General features: G+C 41.9%; 1 protein-coding gene across 2 annotated transcripts in view; it reads left to right on the top strand.

Annotated features, from left to right (window-relative positions):
- Positions 1-23,322, top strand: part of RFC3 (replication factor C subunit 3) — a 520,251-nt gene that overhangs the window by 5,362 nt on the left and 491,567 nt on the right. The window contains exon 2 of one of the 2 annotated variants that reach the window (XM_044073225.1): positions 5,690-5,827. The exons of the other annotated variant lie outside the window; for it this stretch is intronic. Within the exon in view, the coding sequence (XP_043929160.1) occupies positions 5,690-5,827 (138 nt within the window). The remainder of the gene's footprint in view (positions 1-5,689; positions 5,828-23,322) is intronic. 2 annotated transcript variants of the gene reach the window in all.

Genomic DNA, 23,322 nt, shown 5'->3' with positions numbered 1-23,322 from the left:
TTTTGCAGTTTTCATTTTAAGCTAGTTTTCTCATCTAGAGTATGCTCTCCATGTTGTATGTATAAGTTTTTGTATCCCTCACCTCAGGTGCATCTCGCCTTCCTCCTAGTAAGATGATTCTCCTGTATGGGAAGACCCCCCCCCCATGCACACACACCCCTATCACTTCTCTTCTGTGATTTTTATAGTACTAATGGCTGGGGTAGCCTCCCCCATTTTAATTTTTGTACATTGTTTATCTGTGGTTGACACCTGTTCTGCTTCCCAGTTCCTAATTGATAGTTGCGTCTCTGTTGTGCTGTTTATTTGAATTAGTTACTGAGGGATTGTGTCTAGATTTAGGCATGTCATTGTTCCTCTTCACTCAGCCGTCATTAGGCCAGTCATTGAATATAATGCCTCCTCTGGCATGTATCTGGTTACGTGCACCTAGAATGCCCACAGAGATATTTTACTAAAAGGATATAAGACCTAAACAACATGTCCTACAAGGAAGTCCTGTCACCTATACTCTGAATCCTGCACACTACTAAGAGGTGACCTGTGTCCAGCATAGAAGGCAAACTCCGACCCATTAGTGATGGATTTACTGTACATCAGCAAGTCAGATGGCATCAGAAGTACTCTGTCCAGGGATCTAAACCTCTTCTGCAACAGCAACAGAATGGTTTGGAAGGACAGGTGCATCTTGCAGAGGATACCTCTGTTCTGGAACAAAATCTCCAGCCACATAAAGTAAAGTTCATCCCTGTGCATGTTCGAGCACAACTTAGATCTGTGGATGGTAAACAGAAAATTAACCCCAGGACTGCCTATATAATTATTAACCATGGGATGAGTGAGGACAGTCTGTAACCAAGTGGGGTAAGTTATTTTGAGTACATAAAGGGAAACTGGCTAGGCTTAAAGTGACCTGCAAGGGCAACTAGCCTAATACAGTAGAACCTCCATAGTTGACCACCTCCTTAAGTTGACCTAATTTTCCTAGACAGGACATACACCACATGTACTCAGTGGAGGACCAACCTCTCTATGTCGACCACCTCTGGAATTTGTATCTTAACCACTTGGACTGTGGCACACAATATTAATTTACCCTCTATAACTTGACCAGTTGAATCCACTCTACTCCAAGGGGTAGAAGGTGTGGGCTTTGCCCCTTAGTTGTATTTTTTCTTTAGTATTGGTTCTTTTTTTCATGTTTTATTATTAACCGCATGTTGGATTAGGCTTAACGTCTTATTGTTTATCACGTGTTGCTGAAGATTTTTTCAGCATGAAGGACTGGTCTGAGTTGTAGGTACAGCCTACAATTACTGAAATGTTACAGTTAATCGAGACACGATGGCCCAAAGGAAAGAGCTCAAAGAGCTGACTTTGAAGGAAAAGTTAGATCATCTACATTTTCTAGAAAGCAGCAGCCAAAGAAAGCCGGCGGAACATATTGGTGTTAGCAAGACCACAGTTAGCAACATCCAAAAATGTAAACATGAGTACTTTGAGAGATATGGTAAGGAAAGCAGAGACCTGTAGCGGAAAAGGAGGAAAGCTTCCCTCGAAGTCAATAAAGCCACATTAAGCTGGCTCAAATGAGGGCAGTTAACACCTGAGTCTCCGAGCCAGTGATCCAAAAAGTTGCTAAATATTTGCACAGAAATTCGGGTTGGCAGATTTCCAAGCATCAAATGGTTGGCTCGAGAAATTTAAACTGTGACACAAGCTCTAATGGAAAGTCTTGTGTGGTGAATCCAATGAAGTTCCAGTAGAAGTTGTGGAAGAAGTCATCAAAAAGTTCCCAGACTTCGGCAGAGGCCTCAAAGATCATGACATCTTTATTGCTGATAGTGCGGACTCTCTCTCAAGGCGATGCCTGACAGGAGCCTCGTCATGAAAGGTGACAAATGTAAGAGCGGAAAACTTTCCAAAGAACGTTTCACAGTTCTGCTTTGCACTAGCTTAACCGGAGAGAAATTAAAGCCCTTGGCGATTGCTAAATCGGCAAAGCCACATGCATTTAAGAAGCTAAAGCCCAAAGACCTCCCTATCGCTTGGAGATCAAACAAATGGGCCATGGATGACCGGTGCCCTATTTGAGGAATGAGTAAGGGGTAGCAACTGAGAAGTGAAGAAGAAGAAATGGTCTAGTCGAAGAAATGGTCTATTCTACTGACAGTAGACAACTGTCCTGGCCACCCTCAAGTGAATAGTCTCACAAACATGACACTGAAATTTCTGCCTCCAAACACGACCTCAGAGATCCAACCTCTTGACCAGCTCCTGCAATGGTCATTACTAAAACACAAACCTGTGGTCCGCCTACAACTTCATCCGTTGCATCAGTTAACGCTCTGGATGCTGTGCTCTGGATCAGTTCTGCTTGGAATAAAGTTCAGCTTGGAATAAAGTTCAGCCAGAAATGATACAGAAGTGTTTCAAGAAAGTTGGATTTGTCACAACCCAAGAGCCCTATCAGACAGTCCATCTCCCATGGCAGAATTCGAAGTAGTAGATTTTGAAGGTTTTCTTGCAATGGATGATGAGGTGGCAACCTGTAATGAACCTTATCCAGAAGGAATTTTCCAAGCAATATTGACCGAAGTGCAGACCAGCGTAAAAGTGCATGAAGCAGCTGCTGAAGTGGAAGAAGCAAGTGAGGAGGGCACAGAAATTACAGATCCTCAGAAGAGTATGTCAAACATCTGATAATGCAGTTGAAGTAATTTGCTGTGGAAAAATGCCCAATATGCTGAGTGTTGTAGCCAGCGTTTGAGAGTGCTTTGTCCACTTACTTTTGTAATAAGAAACAGACCAAGATTGTTTTTTTTTCCTAGAAAGAATGATTAAACCATGACAAAACAGTAAATGTATTGATTTCTGTATGATTTTACTGTGTTTTGATTATGTATGCTTTTGTATAGTATTCTCTAATAAAAGCTGTACAAGAAAGTACATGTACATATCAGTACAGTAGGCCTAGTTCCTTAATGTTGACCACCAGTTTTACAGTCCCTTGGGTGGTCAACTTACAGAGGTTCTATTGTACTTGCCTATCATAGCAGTTACATAACCAAATTATTTATAGATAGTTTTCTTTTGGTGATGCAAAATTCAGCTATTAACCCTTTTCATAGATACTTGATAACATTCCCCATTTGTATATTAACATGCATGCACGAAGGCTTTGTCTTCACAAAGATGTGCAAAAATGATGAATGTCTGTTGCATTCTTAACTGCCTGGTTATTTCTACCTTTGACAATACTTGTTAGTGTTTAGATGGTAAAAGCAAAAGTGTAAAAATGAATGATTACTTTGACTAGTTAAGTTGATCTTGGGGGGGGCTCTCTCCAGCCATGAGTCAGGCCAAGGATAAATGCAGTCATTGCCTGAGATCATTTTAGAGATGTCTGTTAACCGGTATGTTTTTTATGAGGTAAAAGAAGATTAGAGTATCTTGAGAAAGTCCATGTAGGCATGAGGAAAACTTGTAAAGTTCATGTCATCAGTGAGAAGAGCTCAGGACTGGACAGTAGAAACATGAGTTAAGAGGTACTGATTAGGACAGCACACTGGTTCAGTGGATAACGTGGATACAGTTATATTCTTGTGATAACATCAAGAAGGGCATTAAACATATATCTGCATTTCCTTTAGTGGGAGTAAGAAGCCTGTCTTAATTTCTCTTGGGGTCCACAAGTGATTTTTATTGCATATCACTCCTGAGATTGTCAACAATATAGTGCATAAGTGTATGCTTGAAACGTTAAGGGAAAACTGTTTGCAATCACACTTGTGATAAACTGGTGCAAAAGTAGCATTAGCATATGACTTGGAAAGTGAACCTCCAGTTTCTGATGATGTTTTTCTGATGTTTCTGTAATCTGGAAAAAAGTGTTTAAATGTTACAGTACAGTTTGTGCCTTCTTGAGAACTGTTGCAGTTCTGAGGCATTGGTGGCTTCATTTGGTCACCTTAAAGTCCAGGGTCTATGCATGTGGTGTGTGAGAGAGTGCATGCCATGTACTTACTAGACTGGTCCAGAGTCCCAGCCAGTGTTTTCATTATTTGACTTGTGCACTAGTTGCTTTCTTGGATAGGCTTTCGCTGCTTTTGCCACCCTTCATAAGTTAAGTAGGCATAAGAGATAAGTAAATAAATTATGCCGTTGGAAGGTGTAGTAAGTTTGGCTGTACATCTTTTGACTGGATTATTATAATATATATACAATACACATAAATATACACATGGAAACATATGAGAGCTGTATGTGATGAACACTAAGAAAATTCAGAGGGTGTGTACTGTATCATATTGCATTGTATGTAGACCTAATTTCATTTAAATAAGTGAGCTGATGTAATTTTGACACGGATAGCTTACAGAGATTTTTTTTTCATTTTGCTGCAGTTGAAAACAGATTAACAGAATAGGCGTCAAGAAAAGTTTCTGTGATGAAATATACTATGGGAACGTGTTTGACTTGTGGTGAATTGTCTGTCTTCTAGATGTGGCACCTGACACTCTAAAGTTCTGGATCTGTTTACTACACCCTTTGATAACAGTCTTTCCCTGATATTTAAACAAATGGTAGACAAAAATCACGTTAAAATCCTGGAAGGGCACTGTTTTCAAACCTTCATCTTTTGCATGAAAATAAGTAATATAATCCTAATTAATTTAATCTTTTATCAGACCTCTGGATTATACAGCTCTTTTTTTGTCAGTGTGTTTTGTCATATTTAAGAAGACCAAGAACAACTTCTGGCTTTTCCCAGTTAGGGGTCGCCACAGCAGAACTCCGGTCCGCTAATAATTGGCAGATTTTTACGGGTGCCAAGTTGCCAGCCCGATGCCCAACCTTCAACAAAGGCACGCCCATTTTACACATGTCTTTCGAACGCCACTCGACCGCAGGGAGGACATGCAGAATCCACACACAAGGCGGACCAGCTGAGAATTGAACGGGAGAACCTCTTGGTGTGAGGCGACAATGCTACCGCTGCACCACCGCGGCATTGCTAAGAAGACCAAGAACACTTTATACAAAAAGAGTGATAAGATATGCAAACCGCTTGAGCACAAAGAGACAAAATGTTAAATGTTACAGTTTCCCACAGAGTGTAAACATATTTATGGTTATCAATTGTTATGGCAGCTTGTGACATGTTTCAACCAACGTTTTTGCTTGAAACTGGTGTGGACAAGACAAGAAATCTGAATCGTGTGCATCAGATGGTGAGCTACTGTGAAGGTTTTAAACAATTGTGGGTAATTCTGCAAGTCTTCTGAAACTGAATTTAATTTTGTTATACCCAAGTACATTTGATGAAAGTTCCGAGAGCAAAACAAACCCAGTTTATGCAATGTTAGCGTATAATGGTGAAAATATGTGGAAAATGATAGCAGGTAGCCATTTTGAGTGATTGGGACATTAATAAAAGGGACTGTTATGTACAGGCCAAAAGTCTCCTGCAAGTGGAAATTTCAGGACATCCTTCTGCAGAATCCTTATTTAGTGGTCTCCTTTGGTGATGTAGCAGGCCAATTAAAAACGAATTGCAGTTTGTTGTACAAATTGTTGTGTAGAAGTATCCATTACATTCCTTGTGTGTCTGCTGTATATTTTGCAGTAAGTTAAGATTTTTCTGTAATGTTGAGGTTCAGCAATAAAAGTTTTGTTTTGATTTCAGGTGCAGTGTGGGGACTTCCCTCACTTGTTAGTTTATGGACCTTCTGGTGCTGGAAAGAAGACCAGAATAATGTGCTTGCTTCGAGAGCTGTATGGTCCTGGAGTAGAAAAACTAAGGATTGAGCATCAAACAGTTGTGGTAAGGAACCTTGGTCATGTGACATTTGCTTCTTTGGGAATGATGTTTTGGATAATGTGATCTACTGATAAGAGTTGAGCTACAGTGTGAGACTTGAGCTTTGAAAGTCATCAATATGAAGCTTAATTCTTTAAGGCTTATTTAAGGCTTATTTTCCTTTTACTTCAAGGCTTTGCCCAGGAAATTCTTTGATGTTAATAAGCCTCTTGCATTTGGGCTTCGTTCCCCTTCAAGAAGCCAGTTTACGTGTATTGGTGACAGGAAACTTTTAACATCAGTTGTGACCTCAGTAAGAAATGAGGGAGGTTAGTGGTGCTTCAAGATCTTGATCCTGTTGGCTGATGGATCTAAACTTAAGTTGAGGTTCATAAATACTGCCTGCAGTATGTTGTGGCAATTTGTGGAGAAATATATGGTAAAGGGCAACTCCTGTGTCATTGACAGCTTTGCAGACAGAAGCAATTATGCCAGGCAGGCAGCTTGTGTGTAGTTCCAATGCATATGCACTACATGCTTCATTTATTCATTGACTAATATTTGGTGATCGAGAAAGTCTGACTGGGTCAGAAACCCATTTTCTGTGGAGGCCCAGGGAGAAAAGCTCCAACAATTACAGAACTTTACACATTTATACAATAATTGAGTTGCTAACAGTATTTGTACATAAAGTATGTTAAGATTGTGTTGATTCAATACAGTAATAGAACATACAATAGTAAAACATAAAGACAGAGAGTTAGTAGTTATTGCTGTTATTTTTAAGAAGGAGGATACAGAAATTAAACATACAAAGGTAGAGTATAGTAAATTAAACATATAGAGGTGTGAGTTTTTTTATGTTAAAGATGGTAAATATAGAAAAAGAAAAATTATGTAGAATAGTGTTGTGTGGGAAAGTGGTTAATAAGATAGATATACTGTGTCATTTAGAATACATTAATTGTCTGATATTTATTTAGAAGAGTTAATATGCTAAATAATTTACGTAGATAATGCCTTAATAGCAGGCAGGTAAAGAGAGAGATACTCTGAGGGGAGATGAGCAGAAATGGGAGATTGGGATCAAAATAGAAGGGGGATGAAAGGAAGAATGGGGAATAAGAGAGGAAAATGTGATAGTAGTCAGGTGATAAACTTGTGAAGACTGTATGGTAGGAGGAAAGGTCAGTGAAGGAAAGGTCAGTGAATGTAGTAGGTAGATAAGGGTTAGTTAGGGAGTTAAGGTAGTTATTTATTAGGCAGGGGGCGATAAGAGTGAGAAGGTAGTTTTTAGTGTAAGCTTGAAAGTCTTGAGCGGTTCTTTGGCACTGATATTTGCAAGTAGGGCGTTCCATAGTTTAGGAGTAGAGATTATGACTGGCTTTTTGTTAGGTCTGTATGCAGTTATAAGTTGTTTTTGGAATGGGGGGTTCTGGAGGGAGTATAAGAATGCATAATAGTAAGGCAGGGCAGCTTTCTGGTTTGTGTATAATTTTGTGTGCACAAAATAGCTTTAACATGGTTTGGAGACAGCTACACTGTGTACATCAAAGTTGCTTACTGAACTTCTTTATATCACAGTACGAGGTGCACTAAAAAGGGAGTCCACAGTGTTTCTGTGAAAGCACACCTAGCAAAAGACTTACCCCTAACACATGGGCATACATGTGCATACACACCTGTATGTCTTGTATATGAGTATATGTGTGTGTGTGTGTGTACACTCTTCTAAAAGTTCTTGCTTTGTACCATCTGTAATGTGCTGCCATTGTGGTTATGCAACAGCTACATAAATGGGCCGACATGTGAAAAAATTAGGCTGCACTAATGTGACAGCCGAGTAAGGACCCATATTGAAGTGGTTTGTACGTTGTGTGACTGTCGTAGGAAATGAAACCCTAACTAGATGCAGATGGGCAGTAGTATACAGGAATGGTGTACTATACTGTCCATTTTGTACTTCTCTGTCCCTTGCCCTCTTTGATTCAGCTGTATCTGGTGTTTTCAATCAAACCAGTTTGCATTGCCCAGTTCTGCCCTTTTGCCTCCACATTAAAATGCTTTCTTATTCCTGTCTGCCGACTGCTTATGGTAGCAGAGCGCAGCATGCTGAGGAAGAGAACCCCCCTCAGCATTGTCTGCACTGCAAAGATAACTGGTGTACATCCTTCTGTGTGTGCATCCTTACCAGGGATTGCGACAACCTTGAACATTAATTTGAGCTACCAGTCCAGTTTGTAGGCCGGACAGTCTGCTATACTTAGCATCTTTCAGATTCCTTCCCTCCTGTCTTCATTCTTTCCTCCAGAGTGTCATTCTGCCACTACACATTTTGTAGAAAGAATATTTCTACCCAGCTGTGCACCCTGGCTTTTAGACTGGCACTCATTGCTTGTTGAAATAATCCCTTCAGCCTCCTGTTTATTTCAGTTTGAGGTTGCATGTCATTCATCAGCTCCGCACATATGTCCTCTGTGGTACGTTCAGTGGTCTGTGTTCTTGTGCAAGTAAGAAGTCCTAAGATTGGGGAATGGCATATATTGCATCTGTCCGTAACTTGGCCTTTATCTTCACTATCACTGAGACCTTAGAGGTCAGAGCTACATTAGCAACAATTAACACCTACTGCTTTGTGATTAAAACCTTTCAAAACTAGAGGGAAATACTTTGTTAATATAGGCAGCACTTAGCAAGAACCCTTAGTTTTCAAACCTGCTGTTTGAGCACTTGGGTTTTCAGAGCCTTTATTATCTTAATTGATGACATCAGAGGTGTAACTATCTGTTTATGTGCCTGATGCCATCCTTTAATCTGATGCCCCTCCAAAGGAAAAAAAAAGCTGTTTTCACTTGGACTTTAGGATCAAAAAAGCTCCTTTCCTCTTTTAAATTCAGGCTGCTGCAGGTTCATAGGTTGGTACTAGGCTATTGACTCTAGGGCCTATACAAGCCTAGCTATAACAATTCCCTGTCTATTTCTTCCCACACTATATTTACTTCCCTGGACCCCTGTCTAGCCGGGCAACTGACGTGATCCCCGGGGTGAATTTCCTTTCTCCCATCCAATCGTCAGGGTTCCTTTTGAAGAGGGCCACAGTTTTGAAACTAACTATTTAAATGGAGATTTCCATACAGCGCGGAATGGTATATGTGACATTCTTCTCTCTGTAGTGTGATCCCAGAGTTGGTATATTTAATTAGGGGGTGTGCAGGGGGGCTTGCCCTCCCTTGCAAAAACGTAAAAAAAAATTTTTTTTGTTCTTATTTACGCTTCGAAGTTCAAAAACTTTGATCTTAATAGGTTCATAGGTAGGTACTAGACTGAACTGCGGTGGTGGTGCTGCGGTAGCGTTATAAGCCTCACAGTTTGAATGGGCCTTCCTTCGTTGAAGGTTGCAAGCCAGCATGTAAAGACACACACACAGGTAGGTACTAGACTACTGGCCCTAGGGCCTATATAAGCCTAGCCAAAAAGGTACCCTGGCTTTTGCCATCCAAGAAAATTGTTTTCTTGTGCCACTGTCGAGCAGAGCCAGAGAAGTGATCCCCGGGGTGAATATTCCTATTTCCCATCCAGTTATCAAGATTTTTCTTGAAGAGCGCTAATGAGGAGCTTTGTTTGATATAGATAGGTAGTTTTTTCCAGAGTATGAGGAGTCTCTGGGACAGGAATCTATCCCTCCAGCATGTTCTGCTTATTGTGGTGACCAGGTTTGGGTCCCTAGAGCGTGTAGCTTGAAGGGATTGGGATTTCTTTAAGTGGAGCATGTCCAAAAGCTTTGGGTTTGACAAAAGAAAAGAAAATAATTTTCGCAATAAAACTGATAAACTAGAATCCTGTTTATTGCACAAAACTAACACAACTAAGCGCTTTCGCTTGTATAACATATAGGCTTCTTCAGAGTTGTCTTAGCATAATTAAACACAGTTTAAATACCATCAATTAAAATTACCCCAACCAGTCACAATAAGGGTGTAGTCTGCTCTGGGTTTGACATAGCTTTGTATGTTAGTTAGAGATCACCTCTGAGTAGACGATATGCGACTGAGTAAAGCTGGAGTTTTTTGAGGCCTCGACCATAAGAAATTTGAAGTTTTGAAACTTCGAAATTTATTAGTTTTGTGTGTGTGTGTGTGTGTGTGTGTGTGTGTGTGTGGAGATATATATATATATATATATATATATATATATATATATATATATATATATATATATATATATATATATATATTACACTCTTTCCCCCGCCAAAATACACATTAGGACTTATTATCAGGGGATGCCGGTACAACAATCGACATTTATTCATGTGCAAAAATTGACATTTATTTGGTACTTTTTTGTTATTGGACAACAGTTCTAAGTAACGCGTTAATAGTTCTGTGAGAATTCTACATTGCAACAAACATTTTAGCATCAGAATATCTACACCTTGGCTTTCACAGTGCAATATTTCATGCTTAACAGAAAGTGCAGAAAAATCTCAATACATGTGTATTGGAGGAGGGGAATAAAACTGAAAGCAGAAGCAATCCATTCTGTTGCCCAGATAATGGAAAAGCTATTCAAGTACAGTCATGTCAGCGTCTTCTGGAACATTGTCTCAAGTCTCCAGCCCCCGAATTCCGGCCTGAATTTCTTGCGACTCCATTTCCTGTAGAACCATTGGCCCCAATCTGTTATGCCGAGCAATAGAGCTCTCCTTAAACAAGCTTGTCTAAGTAGCCTGCTCATAGTGCATTGGCAATAGAGCTGTCAGTGATTTTATCCCATGAATTTTTCACCCAAGTCATGACCACTTGCAGGCTAGGCTTCACAAAGTTTCTATGCTGATTTCTCTCCATTCTATTTTCAATGTAGCCATTGAGTTCCATGCGCAAATGGGCCTTGAATGGCTTGTTTATTGCTATATCAAGAGTCTGGCAATAGACAGTCACTCCTGTGGGAATCATTATTTGATCTATTCTTCCCCGTGCAAGGAATTTCTTCATTTCTTTAGTGCGGTGAGTGCTGGCTGAATCTCAGATTAGCAGACCTCTTTCGCCACTTCGCAAAACAAGTGGCAGTATTACTTCAACCCACTTCCTTATAACTGCTTGTGTGCACCAGGCTTTTTCGGTTTCAAGAATGTAAATGCCTGAAACACGTTCAATCTTATCTTTCTTGCACTTACTAATGATTAGCGGTGGGATTTTCTTTCCATCTAGACAAATTGCCAAAATACAGGTAACGTGCACTCTTGTAACCAGTGGAGCGAATGTAGATTGATGAGGCAGCCCTCTGATCAATTGATCTGATATTGTTAATCCTCGTTCATTCCTTATGCATGGATATCGGTTTCGAGCTTGGAACCGAGCCGGCCATTTTCCAAGCTCGCGTCAGCTTCAAACTCTCACCCACAATCCCCCTCTCCCTGTTACCCCAGATTTTGTTTGCCGCGTTGCCATTCGGTCATGTCAAGCTACTTCTCTTGAGCCAAGTACAGTCAATTGTTTAATAATTTTACAGATTACTTTTCAGTCAGAAAAGTTCATATTTTATTGTCTCTTACCCTATCGCTTCTAGCGTTCATAATTTTTTCAGATTTTTCTGTTTCTTTCTTTACCACTTTTACCGCGAGGTATTCTCTCTTTTTACCATCGTTGATAATCCTATTTCTTTTTCTCTCATAACTTCGGGTACTCTCTTGTACCATTGCTGGTACCTTTTTCTATTAATTAATTTCCTGTCATGGCAGATAAGAAAGGTAGTCCGGGGTTTAAGCGGTGTTCTGATTGTGGATACAAACTGCCTACTTCTGATGCACACTCTTTGTGTGTTTATTGTTTGGGAGCTTCCCATTTGTCTGTTGACCCCACCCTGTACTATTTGTGAGAACTTTTCTAATAGAACCTTGTTGGAAAGGAAAAACAAGCTGTTACTAAAGGGACTTCTAAAAATCTCTCTTTTCAGAGGCTATTTCTGGGTCGGAGGCCTCAGCCCCTCCTAGAGCCCATAAGAAAACCTTGGATGTTCCTACTAAGGCTAAATCTTTGCCTTCGTCCCCGGCTGGGGAGTCCCACCAACCAAAACCTAAAAAGGCTAAAGTTTCGGCTCCAGAGCTCACTCAGTCAGTCCCAGTGCCTTCGGTGCCTAGACCTTCGGCACTGAGACCTTCAGCTCCATTAGTGATTTCGGCTCCATCTTCTCCTGCAGCCTTCTATATATCGGCACCAAGGGGCTCCTCGGTTCAGACCATTACCACTGTATCGACACTGACCGTTCTGTCGGCGCAGACCTTGACCGCATCGGTTCCGAGATCTTCTTCGGAACCGACGCCTTTATTGTTGACCCCAGTTTTGTCGCTTCCAGCTTCGGCACCAATACCTGTGTCAGTGCAGACCATGATCTTGGCAGCAATGACTTCTTCGGTGCAGACAACAGTAGTTCAGTCTCTCTCTCTCTCGGCACCGTTGTCCTCGGTGCGGTCAGATGAGATGGGCACAGAGTCTGCCTCTTCTGCGGACAGGCCTGTTTCTCCCTCAGTCCCCGTGAGGTCCACTAGAAGCCTTTCCGAACATGATGTGTTGCGTCTTGTGGACCAGGCACTCTTGGCCAGAGGTATCACACCCCTCAGGAACTATCCTTCCTTGGGAGGTGATCACCCATCTCCAAAGACCCCTTCTTATTCTCCTCCTTCATTGCCTTTGAAGTCCATGGATATAGCACAGTCTTCCACTTCTGCGGTTCCCTTTAGGGATCTCACTAAGGAACCGCAGTTGCCTTCGTGGCAGGAATGTTTTGCTACGACCCAGGATGTCAGTTGTGACGCACACAGTTTGCTGCTCCACAGCCATCCAGGACTTGGGGGAGGGGTGACCCCTGTCCTAGACATGCACTCCTCTTCGGGTGGACCAGCCTTCCAACTGATGGAGAAGGCTTTCGCTGCTGCTTGGCGATACTGGACTGTCTATACCTCCGCCCTCCTGGTACACTGGTTTCATAAGTTGCACCTAGCGGACACCGGGTACAAGGGCCGCAGGACATATTCCCTCAGGAATCCCCTTTTCTGCTGTCTTCTCCAGCTTCTCCTGCTGAGGAGGTCCACCGGAAAAGTTTGTGTAAGAGGAAGCACATGGACTCCACAGAGGAGTCCCTCATCAAATACACAGATTTTGATGAGGGGGAAGGATCCCCTCGGTCACTCTCTGAGTGATATCCTCGAAATCCTGAAACAGAGAGGTGACTGGCAGTCCTCTAATCCAACTTCTGAGGAATCTGTGTTCCTGCAGGCTTTTCGCGCCCGGCTCCCTACCTCCTGGGTTACTCTACCTGCCGATGAACTTGTCCGGCTCATCGTGCAGCATGCTTGGAAGGCTCCTGATACCGTCAAAGCTATTCCCCGGAGGCCAGATAAGATCTTGTCCCCTCCTGCTTCAGATCCCCATTGGTCCAAAGATCTTCTTGTGGGTGCTTTGGTGGTGGCGGCCGCAACAAAAAAGGATCTGGCAGAAGAAGAAAGCCAGACTGTCCATCCACCTAACAAAGAGTCCTGGGCCCTGGACAGGATAGGGAAGCACACCTTTGCTTCAGCGACCTTTGCTATCAGATCCCTGAATTATATGGCACATTTTACCAGGCTTCAAAGGGATCTGGTTTCTGAGCTCTGTGAAACCTTGGCTGGTGCTGTGTCTGATGAGGTCCGTGACAAAGTGGCCTCTCAACTGGCCACCAGTGGATCTGTATCTAACTCCTCTATGCGACTGATATCTCACACATCAGAAGGAGCAGCAGGTTCAGCTGTGGTCTTGAGACGACATGCCTGGATACGCTTGTGCAACTTCGCGGAACCCTTTTGTCTTCTTTTCTTAATGCCCCCATTGAAGCCTCCTCATTGTTTGGGCCCAAAGTTAAAAGCACACTGGCCAGATGTGAACATGATGGTAAGACCCTTTCTGCCGTAGGTGTCCATTCCCCCCCCAACGTGCTTTCTCCCGAAACCAAAAAAGTGGGAAGATATGGTTCAAGAAATCTCAGGGTCCTTTCTGTGACACACAGGCCGAGTTCTCCCCCAGAGGCAGAGGGGAAACTCAATGGAAGATGCTCCTTTCGGGGCAGAGGTGGTCCGCGTAACCAGGGTTCCAGGGATTCTTTCCCTGGTCAATCCTACCAGCGCTCCTGAAGAGCGGCCCAACTCCTTTCCTCTGGAGGTGGTTGGGGGACGTTTCTCCTTGTACCCTTCTCCTGGCTAACCATCACCACCAATTCCTGGGTACAAAGGATTATAACCAGAGGTTATCATATCCCCTTCAATCTTTGGCCCGTCCCTTCAAAAAATCTTCCCGGCGTTCCACCCAGTCAAAGGGAAGAAGCAGCACTACAGATAGAAAAGCTGCTAAGAAAGAGAGTCATCCAAATCGTCCCTCCAGACCAGATAGGATCCGGATTCTACTCTTATTATTTTTGTTGCCAAAGAAAACCGGGGACTGGAGACCAATTTTGGATCTCGGTGTACTGAACAAGTTTGTGAGAGTACAAAAATTCCGGATGGTCACAATATAGTCTAACCTCCCACTTTTGGTAAAAGACGATTGGATGTGCTCTATAGATCTTCAAGATGCGTACTACCACATAAAGGTGGACAGGCCATCAAGAAGATTTCTGCGCTTCCATGTGGGAGTGGGTCACTACCAGTTCAGAGTACTGCCCTTTGGATTCTCTACAGCCCCACAGAGTGTTCACAAAGTGCATGGCAGTTGTCACAGCTCACTTGCGACTTCAAGGATTTCAGGTGTTTCCATACCTAGACGACTGGCTCATTTCCACCCCCACCAAACATCTACTGAAAAAAGCCCTGGCATACTGTCTCCTCACTGCTCAAAGGCTAGGCATAACCATAAACTGGCAAAAATCCAATCTCACCCCATCTCAGTCGACAGAATTCATAGGGGTTATCTTGGACACAAAAAAAAACTGCAGAGCTGCTATTCCAAAGCACAGAATTCTAAGGATAAAGCAACAACTAATTCCAATCCTTTCAAAGGAAAAATCCACGGCTCACTGTGTTCTACAGCAGTTGGGTTCCATGGCAGCCTCCATCACCATTGTTCCCTTGGCCAGGTTTCACATGAGGCTTCTACAATGGCTATTGCTCACCCAATGGTATTCTTTTCAGCATCCTCTTTCAGCCATGATTCGAGTAACCCACAGGTGCAAACAGGATTTAAATTGGTGGATGACACAGTCTCTCACAATGGTCTCGCCCCTTCTCCCCCCCCCAGCAACCCAAGGCCACAGTGACCACGGACGCCTCCCTGATTGGGTGGGGGTGTTATGTCAGGGACAGACGGTCCAAGACACTTGGTCCGAACTGGAGGCCCATCTGCATATAAATTTTCTAGAGCTGAGGGCGATGCTTCTGGCGTTGTAAGCATTCCATCCCCTGCTGCCATCTGGGACAGTTGCGATTCAATTAGACAACATGGCGGTGGTCTGGTACATCAACAAGCAAGGTGGAACCAAATCTTACCCCCTTTGTTGAGAGGCCATGAGGATATGGCAATGGACGATGGCTACCAACCGTTTTCTTCTAGCAGCGCACATTCCCAGGAGTTCCAGCGTGATAGCAGACAGACTCAGCAGGTGCGTTCTTCAACCTCACGAGTGGTCCCTGAATCCCTTGATAGCAGCTGGGATTTTCCACCACTGGGACCGTCCTTGCTGTGACCTCTTTGCATCCCTGACCAACTACAAATGCAGCAACTACTTCGCCCTGATTCCTCCTCTGGGACAGTCACCCAGGGACGCTCTAGTCCACGATTGGCCCTCGGGTCTTCTTTAGGCATTTCCACCCTTTCCCCTCATTCCCCAGTTTCTGAAGAAAACCCGTCTGTTGAAGAGCAAGGTGATCCTCCTAGCACCATATTGGCCTCGACAGATTTGGTTCCCCTTCCATTGGCCTCACCTACTAGATCGACCATGGATTCTCCATCCAACCCCGGAGTGGATCTCCCATCCACAGAACCTGATTCATCCCAACTTGAACAGCCTGAAGCTCATGGCTTGGCTACTCCAGTTCCCTTGATTGCCAGGCAGAATGATCTTTCTTTACCAGTACGTATTCTCATTGCTTCTCATAAGTCTTCCACTAGAATTACTTATCTGAGCAAGTGGAAAAGATTTACCTGTTGGCTGAAAGATAAACAAGTAGACCCCTTTTCAGCACCAGTGTTGATACTACTAGACTATCTGGCCGACCTGTTTCAATCAGGTCTGTCGGCCTCTACCATTAGAGTTCATTTGGCTGCAATTTCTAATTTTCATGAGGGTGTCCAAGATTCCTCTCTTATGTCCCATAAATTGTGCAAGACTTTCATAAAAGGTGTGAATCATCTGAAGCCACCTATTCAACCATGGGATTTTTCATTAGTTCTACAAGCTCTGACAATGTCACCTTTCGAACCAGCCTCTTCTTGCGTCCTCAGGTATTTGGCATGGAAAACCTTGTTTTTGGTTGCCATTACTTCTGCCAGACATATTTCTGAACTTCAAGCTTTATGTATCAAGAGTCCATACTTGATTTTTCATAGAGAGAGAGAGAGTGCGTCTGAGAACTAATCCCTCATTTCTGCTTAAAGTGATCTCTGAAATGTCCATTAATCAAGCCATTGAATTGCCAGTTTTCTTTCCCAATCATTCAAACAGAGGAGAGTATTGCCTACATACCCTAGATATACACAGGCAAATCCATTTTTACTTAAACAGGACTAAACCCTTTCATAAATCTGACCAGTTATTTTTGGCCTTTTCTGGACCTAGATTAGGATCTGCTGTTGCTAAGGTCACATTAGCTAGATGGTTGAAGGACTGTGTGACCTTTATTTATACACAACATAATATCTCATTGCCTACTACCATGAAAGCTCATTCAACAAGGTGGGTGGCAACTTCTGCTGCCTTCCATGCCAGAGCTTCTTTACATGACATCTGTGCAGCTGCAACTTGGGCTACGCCTCATACCTTCATCAATTATTACAAATTGGATTTGGCCTACAGGATAAGAGCATCTTTCGGTTCCATGGTGCTCAGGAATGTCCTCCCATGAGAGCCTCCCAGGAATAGAGGTAGCTGGGGACTCTGTCCCATGCGTAAGGAATGAACGAGGATTAACAATATCAGATAAAGAAGTTATGTCTTACCATAACGTTCCATCTGTATTGTTGATCCTCGTTCAGTCATTACGACCCTCCCTCCTTCCCCCTCCTGTGGTTTGTAGTGGATCGTGGATCTCGCCATCCGGTTCTCTTAGGTTATTTGACCAGAGGTAGCCTCTACCTTCTTTGAACTTGCAAACTCAATCTGAGGTAACAGGGAGAGGAGGATTGTGGGTAAGAGTTTAACTCGAGAGTTTGAAGCTGACGCAAGCTTGGAAAATGGCCGGCTCAGTTCCGAGCTCGGAACAGATACCCATGCGTAATGACTGAACGAGGATCAACAATACAGATGGAAAGTTATGGTAAGACATAACTTCTTTTTGTTTGAGATCCTTGGCCTATAAACACTGCAGTTTCATCCATAACAATCATGTTGGAGAGTTGGTATTTAGAAAAGTCGATGCCATCAGCAAAGGACTTGAATGCAAGTGCACATTTAATAACTTTAGTATCTTCCAGCTTGAACAGTGGTGGTGTTCTTCTTAGAGACAGTTCATATCGCTGAAGGAAGCCATCCAGCCAATGTTGTGATGCTTTGAATTTTTCTGGGGATATTTCTAACTGAATATCAGCCCTGTGCACAACCAAAGCCTTTGCTCTCCTGTTAGCAATCCATTCACAGATGATGTCTTCAGCTCAGGAAATAATGGTTGCTGACCTGATCCACACTTGCACTTTAGCATTTCCCTTGTTGGCCTGTTGACTGAGGTTCTCGTACACTGCATGCCATTTTCAGACCCTTTTGGAGCTCTAACTTCTCTTTGCAGAAAGCCATTAGATTCTTTCCCCGGGAGTCCTCCACGATTCCTTTCTTGTACTCAACGGAATAGCTCTTTCTTTTTGCAATCATCTTGTTTTGGGGGGGGGGGGTTAATTGAAGACTTATGAGACCGGAGTGACAACACAAAATGGCGACTGTTAAGAAGACACAACCACAGCCTTTTATGCGCGTTGTCTGTACTTTGACTGATCAAAGTACACCTGTCAGTGTTTATGGGCCAAGGATCTCAACTGTCAAGTGTGACTGATGATTAGGGTTACAGTAAGAATCGTGGAGGACTCCCAGGGAAAGAATCTTACGACTTTCTGCAAAGAGAAGAAGTTGGGTGTCCGAATGGTCCGAAAATGGCAAGCAGAGTACGATAACCTCCGTCAAAGGGTGGCAATAATATTATTTTATAATTCAACATATCCGTTATGTGTTGTTGACCATCTTAATTGGGGCTTATTTTTGGGCTAGGGCTTATATCATGACCACCTTGGAAAACCGGGTCTGTATCAAAGTTCCGAACACGTAAAACGCCAAATGACAAAACGTCAAACTCAAAACATTGAATGTTGAAAATAGCGAAGCCCTGTAACATCAAAATCTTACCAAGGGCAAGATTTTGGGCCCATTTCCTCCACTGTGCTGCCAGAGTTACGGACCTTAGGGTTAGGGTGCAGGTTAAGGTAAGTGGATAGTTAGTAATGTATGTGTGGTTTAGTGTGACGTTGGGTTTTGTTAACTGTATGTGTGTGGTTTGTTTATTTTGGTGTGCTTGTGTTGTGTGTAGGTTTCTCGTAACAGCAAATTTGTTCCCTGGGAAAAAATTTGCTATTCTAGGCGTTCGATGTTTTCAATATTTGAAATTCCAAGTTCGAACATATGGTGTTTGACATTTTGGAATTTCGATTAAATGATATAGACCCGGAAAAAAAAAATAATGTGTGTGTGCACGCGCGCGCATATATATAATTTTTATTTTATATATATATATATATATATATATATATATATATATATATATATATACACACACTTGTATATGTATAGTGTATTAATATAAACATATTTAATGTATACATAGGTCACCTCAATTTATTTATGGTTTATGTTTTTGGTTTGTGGTATATAGGGCACATTTTGTTGACCTTTTCTGTGTCACAAGAGCATTATTAATTACTTAACCATATATCAATTTTTGTTGCCTGTGATCTGATTTGCATCTTAGAAAAGATGATTCTTAGCTGTGTGCTTTAGATGTCTATAAAGGTAGAAGGAAGTATTTAAAAAGAAAAACATTTTTTTTTTCAGTGTCTTCAAGGATCTGCCATTTGGCAGACTACTTTTTTTTCTTTGAAAAAGGCAGATGCTGTCTCCGTATAGTCCTGTGTCACATATATTTTTCTGGTTCCAGAATTTGATACTGTTTGAGGAAAAGCTTGGTTATCAGAGAAATTTTTGTCTTCAAAAGCATCTGAGCCACGATGCACATGAATTAGCATTGCTGGTTTACAGCAAGAGATTCTTCGGTCCTGTTTTTGTGTGGTAGTCCTTTGTGGAATCAGCATGTTCTCTATGCATTCCTGTGGATCTCTTCTGTGTACTTAATTTTCTTCCAATCTCCCTGATACGTGTAGTAGATAGTTATTCTCCGGACTTCATGTAAATTGAGTTTGGTGTGTGTGTGTGTGTGTGTGTGTGTGTGTGTGTGTGTGTGTGTGTGTGTGTGCACGCACACAAACTAATAAATCAGCACCCTTTCAAGAACAGGTTTGTGATTTAGGCTCACTGGATACTAGGGTGTGGCTTCAGCCACCCTCTTCTCCTATAAATGATAAAGTGGATTATTGTAAAGTAAATGTGTGGACAGATGGATGGCTTCTTCTTCATCCCAACTTTGATTTTGATTAATTTAATGAAGCAAAAAGACTGCAAAACCCAGGTGCCAGTAAAAATCATTGAAACTAAAATGGTCACAATGAGAGTTCCCTTATAACCAGACTTTAAAAGATGAAAGTCCTTAATATTAAAATCCAAGACTTTGTCAGAGCAATGTATCTACCAAAATGAGGTAATAAATGCAAATGAGTAACACACACACACACACACACACACACACACACACACACACACACACACACTGATACTGAGCAGTAAATGATAATGTTGTACTTACAATTTTAGTATGCTCCTTACCCAGGGGAGACACTGTTGCATTTAATTTTAACTGCCTCTCCACCCCCCACCCCTTTTTTTTTATTTTTTACAAAGTGGCTTTAAGTCTCGACCCCTGAAATTCAGCTTCACTGAATCTAAAACAAAAATCTGAATTTTGTAAAATTTTTACAGGTTAAACTGTGTGTGTAGTGTGCATTATTCTTCTGCCTTTTTCAGTAGTGTAAGCATGTTCATAAATTCATTGGTTTAACTTTCTTTTGGTATTACCAAAGTGGAAGGCACTGAATTTTGTAAACATTTTTACAAGTTAAACTGTGTGTGTAGTGTGCATTATTCTTCTGCCTTTTTCAGTAGTGTAAGCATGTTCATAAATTCTTTGGTTTAACTTTCTTTTGGTATTACCAAAGTGGAAGGCAACACATATAGCTAAATACACAATACCAGTCGATAAAACAATCAATTGTTTTTTACTGCCCTTATGCTTCTCAGGTAACCAGGCATCAAATTGAGAAGTGTTAATTCCTGCTGTTTAAATTGTGATGTAAAGAATTGGTGTGTATCATGACATGTATGCATTTTTTTAGCATAAATTTAATCGCTGTTACCTATATGCCATCTGTTAAGATCATGACTGAAAATGGTTTTCAAACTAGCTCCAGTTAAAAAAAATATAGAACAGCTGAACTCAAAACATTTCCTAATCTAGTTAAGACCAGTTATAATCCAAGACAACAGCATTTTTTTTGTCATGAATGGGAGCTAGGCAGTGCTGTTATTTGGAGACAGAGCACCCCTGTGTGGGACCATTTTGCTTCCCCATCCAACTCCAAACTTCCTGATCTTGTCTCATGGTTGAGGAGAGAAAAAATTTCCAGTGGTTTCATTTGTAGTAATTTGGAAAAAAAGGCTTCCTTTGCACCATTTCATATTGCACAGTTGTTTTGAAAGAAAATGGACCAGGTTACAGATTCTTTTAATTATTCTGCTGTAGACCTGTCAGTGCCATTTGTTCCCTGTTGTTCACACACTGACCTGTGATGGCCCTATTACAATTGCTGCTGCCTCCAAACTTTCTGTTCTTTGACAATAGCAGAATTTTGCATTCCAACCTGAAGTCCCTTCACATTCACCAGTGGTTTATAGGTTTTTTGTAGTTTCTTAATTTAGTTGTAGAATTTTATCTCAAAAATCATTAGTTTAGGGGCTGCCAAAAAACCTTTCATTCGTAAAAGATGCTCTTTATAATGGTAATTGTAACTTGGGCAAGTTTTTTTTATCTCCATACAACAGTTCTTACAGAAAATTTCATGAATGTGGCAGGAGTTATTAACAGTATCTATTCCTTTTTTAATGCATCCTGAAAATGCATCACACAAGAAAGCATTCAGCATTTCCTGTATCTTTTTCTCTGAAAACAAGTCTGTATTTTGGTATGTACTGCATTTCATGATCGGCTAGCTTTGTTTTGAGCTAAACTAGAGGGTCACATTTTTCTTGTAAATGTTCTTTTGAATACCCTAGGTGAATTGGTCATCCTTCTTATTGTGTGTTTGTACATGCACCTGTGTCAACCTCCAACAGGGTTTCTCCTGTTTGGGTTGAGTTTCTCTCCCTTTTGCCCATGACCATGAAATGGAATAAGCAGATTGTCAGAGACTTGAATGAATTTATGCCACAAATGTTCTCATTACTTAGTTGCACATAAAGTAACTAGTTTGCACGCTATGTAGTACCACCTCATGAGTTTCATTCCTGTTGGTCTGATTGGAGCCTGTACCCTTACAGTGCACAGCCTAGACGGCTGTAAACCCTGCTGTACCTTCCCCTTGCAAATCATATAATTAGACTCTACAACCATGGGGACGAACTGTCACACTTTTTGATGACTGTCTTCCTTGGTATATCCAATGCTGTGGAAATTTTTTTGCACCCTTCCCCTGACTGATACCTTTCAACAGTGAGATCCCTTTGATGCTTTGTAAGCTGTCTGCAAACCATGGCTTTTGCTCTAGCAGGCAACTGAGTAAATATCAGGAAACTCCTACTAGGACAACTGAACTTCATTTGGGGTTAATCAGAGTCTCTTTAATTGATGGCAGGTGTGTACCCAAGAAGATTGAATGCTGTAATTAAATCAAAAGGTGCTTCAACATAGTATTAGTTTAAAGGTGTGCACACACAACACAGTATTAGTTTAAAGGTGTACACACTTATGCAACCAGCATATTGTACGTTTTTTTTATTTTTTTCCCCTAACAGATTTGTTTTTCAATTGAATTGTACATGTTATAGGTCACATTAAAGGTGGGAAAAGTTTTGAAATTATTTATTGTGGTCTCATTTTTTATATCACAAAAATCTGGCATTTTAGTATGGTGTGTACACTTATGTCCACTGTACCTATGAATCTCTGAACTTATGAAGGGCTGTCTTCTGTAGTTTGAATCTACCATGGTTATTTTTGTTTTTAATTTCCCTCTGTATGTTTTGAGTGGGTGCATTTTTGCTGGGTATCCCCCTTTGGGCACTGAACTTTTGATCTGAAGTAGGAGATTCATTTGTCTGCAACCTGTGGGTTATGGATCCGATATCGGATCCGAACCGGCATGGTTTACCAGCTATGGATCCAAGCTCTCAGCTCCTCCCCTCACCCATAATGCCCTGCTCTACCCTCATGACCTCAGATCTCGTTTGCCGCGCATGGTGACCGGATTGTTTCTCAAGCTCTCAAGCTAAGTGCTAGTTTTCAGTGTTTAAATTGCATAATTTAAGATATTTTATTGTTTTTTTGTGTGAAAGTGTAGGTTTCCCTTTGGTATATTTACTTTTTAGAGTTTAATCTAAAAGTTATATCCCTCCCTCGCTGTTAGCGTAGTGTGTGTGTGTTGGGCCTGTGAGTGTTTTTGTGTTCTTTAGTTACTTTTAGTTTTAGTAACTACTGTTATAGATTGGGATGTCAGAGCAACCCGTCTATTTTTCTAAATGCTCGAGTGTGGCCATAAGCTTTCCCCAGCTGATGGCCACACTCGTGTTAGATGCCTGGGGTTGAACACCTCACATCTGGATGTTCCATTTGTGCAGGGTTCAACCCCAGGGCATTGAAGGAGCGGAGGTCCAAGCTTGTTTTGGCGGGCCTTTTACCCGGACTCGGCTCCGACCTCCACTCCTTCAGGAGTAACTGCTCCACGGTTATTCCTTCTGCGCCCCTCCTCCTCCTGGGACTCAACCTCCCGTTTCTGGTTCGGAGGAGAGGGATGCTAAGAAAAGGTACCGGAGGGAGAAGCACCATAAGCGGCGGGCCGAGACCTCTGTTTCGGCCCCGCCAGCCAAGCGGGCTTCTCCCCCGGCTCCGTTGTCGGCTCCATTGTCGGCTCGGTCTC

Source organism: Protopterus annectens, chromosome 5.part1, assembly GCF_019279795.1.
Source record: "Protopterus annectens isolate FY-2018-M chromosome 5.part1, PAN1.0, whole genome shotgun sequence".
NCBI classification, from domain to species: domain Eukaryota; kingdom Metazoa; phylum Chordata; order Ceratodontiformes; family Protopteridae; genus Protopterus; species Protopterus annectens.
This window is presented reverse-complemented; position numbering and strand designations above follow the sequence as displayed.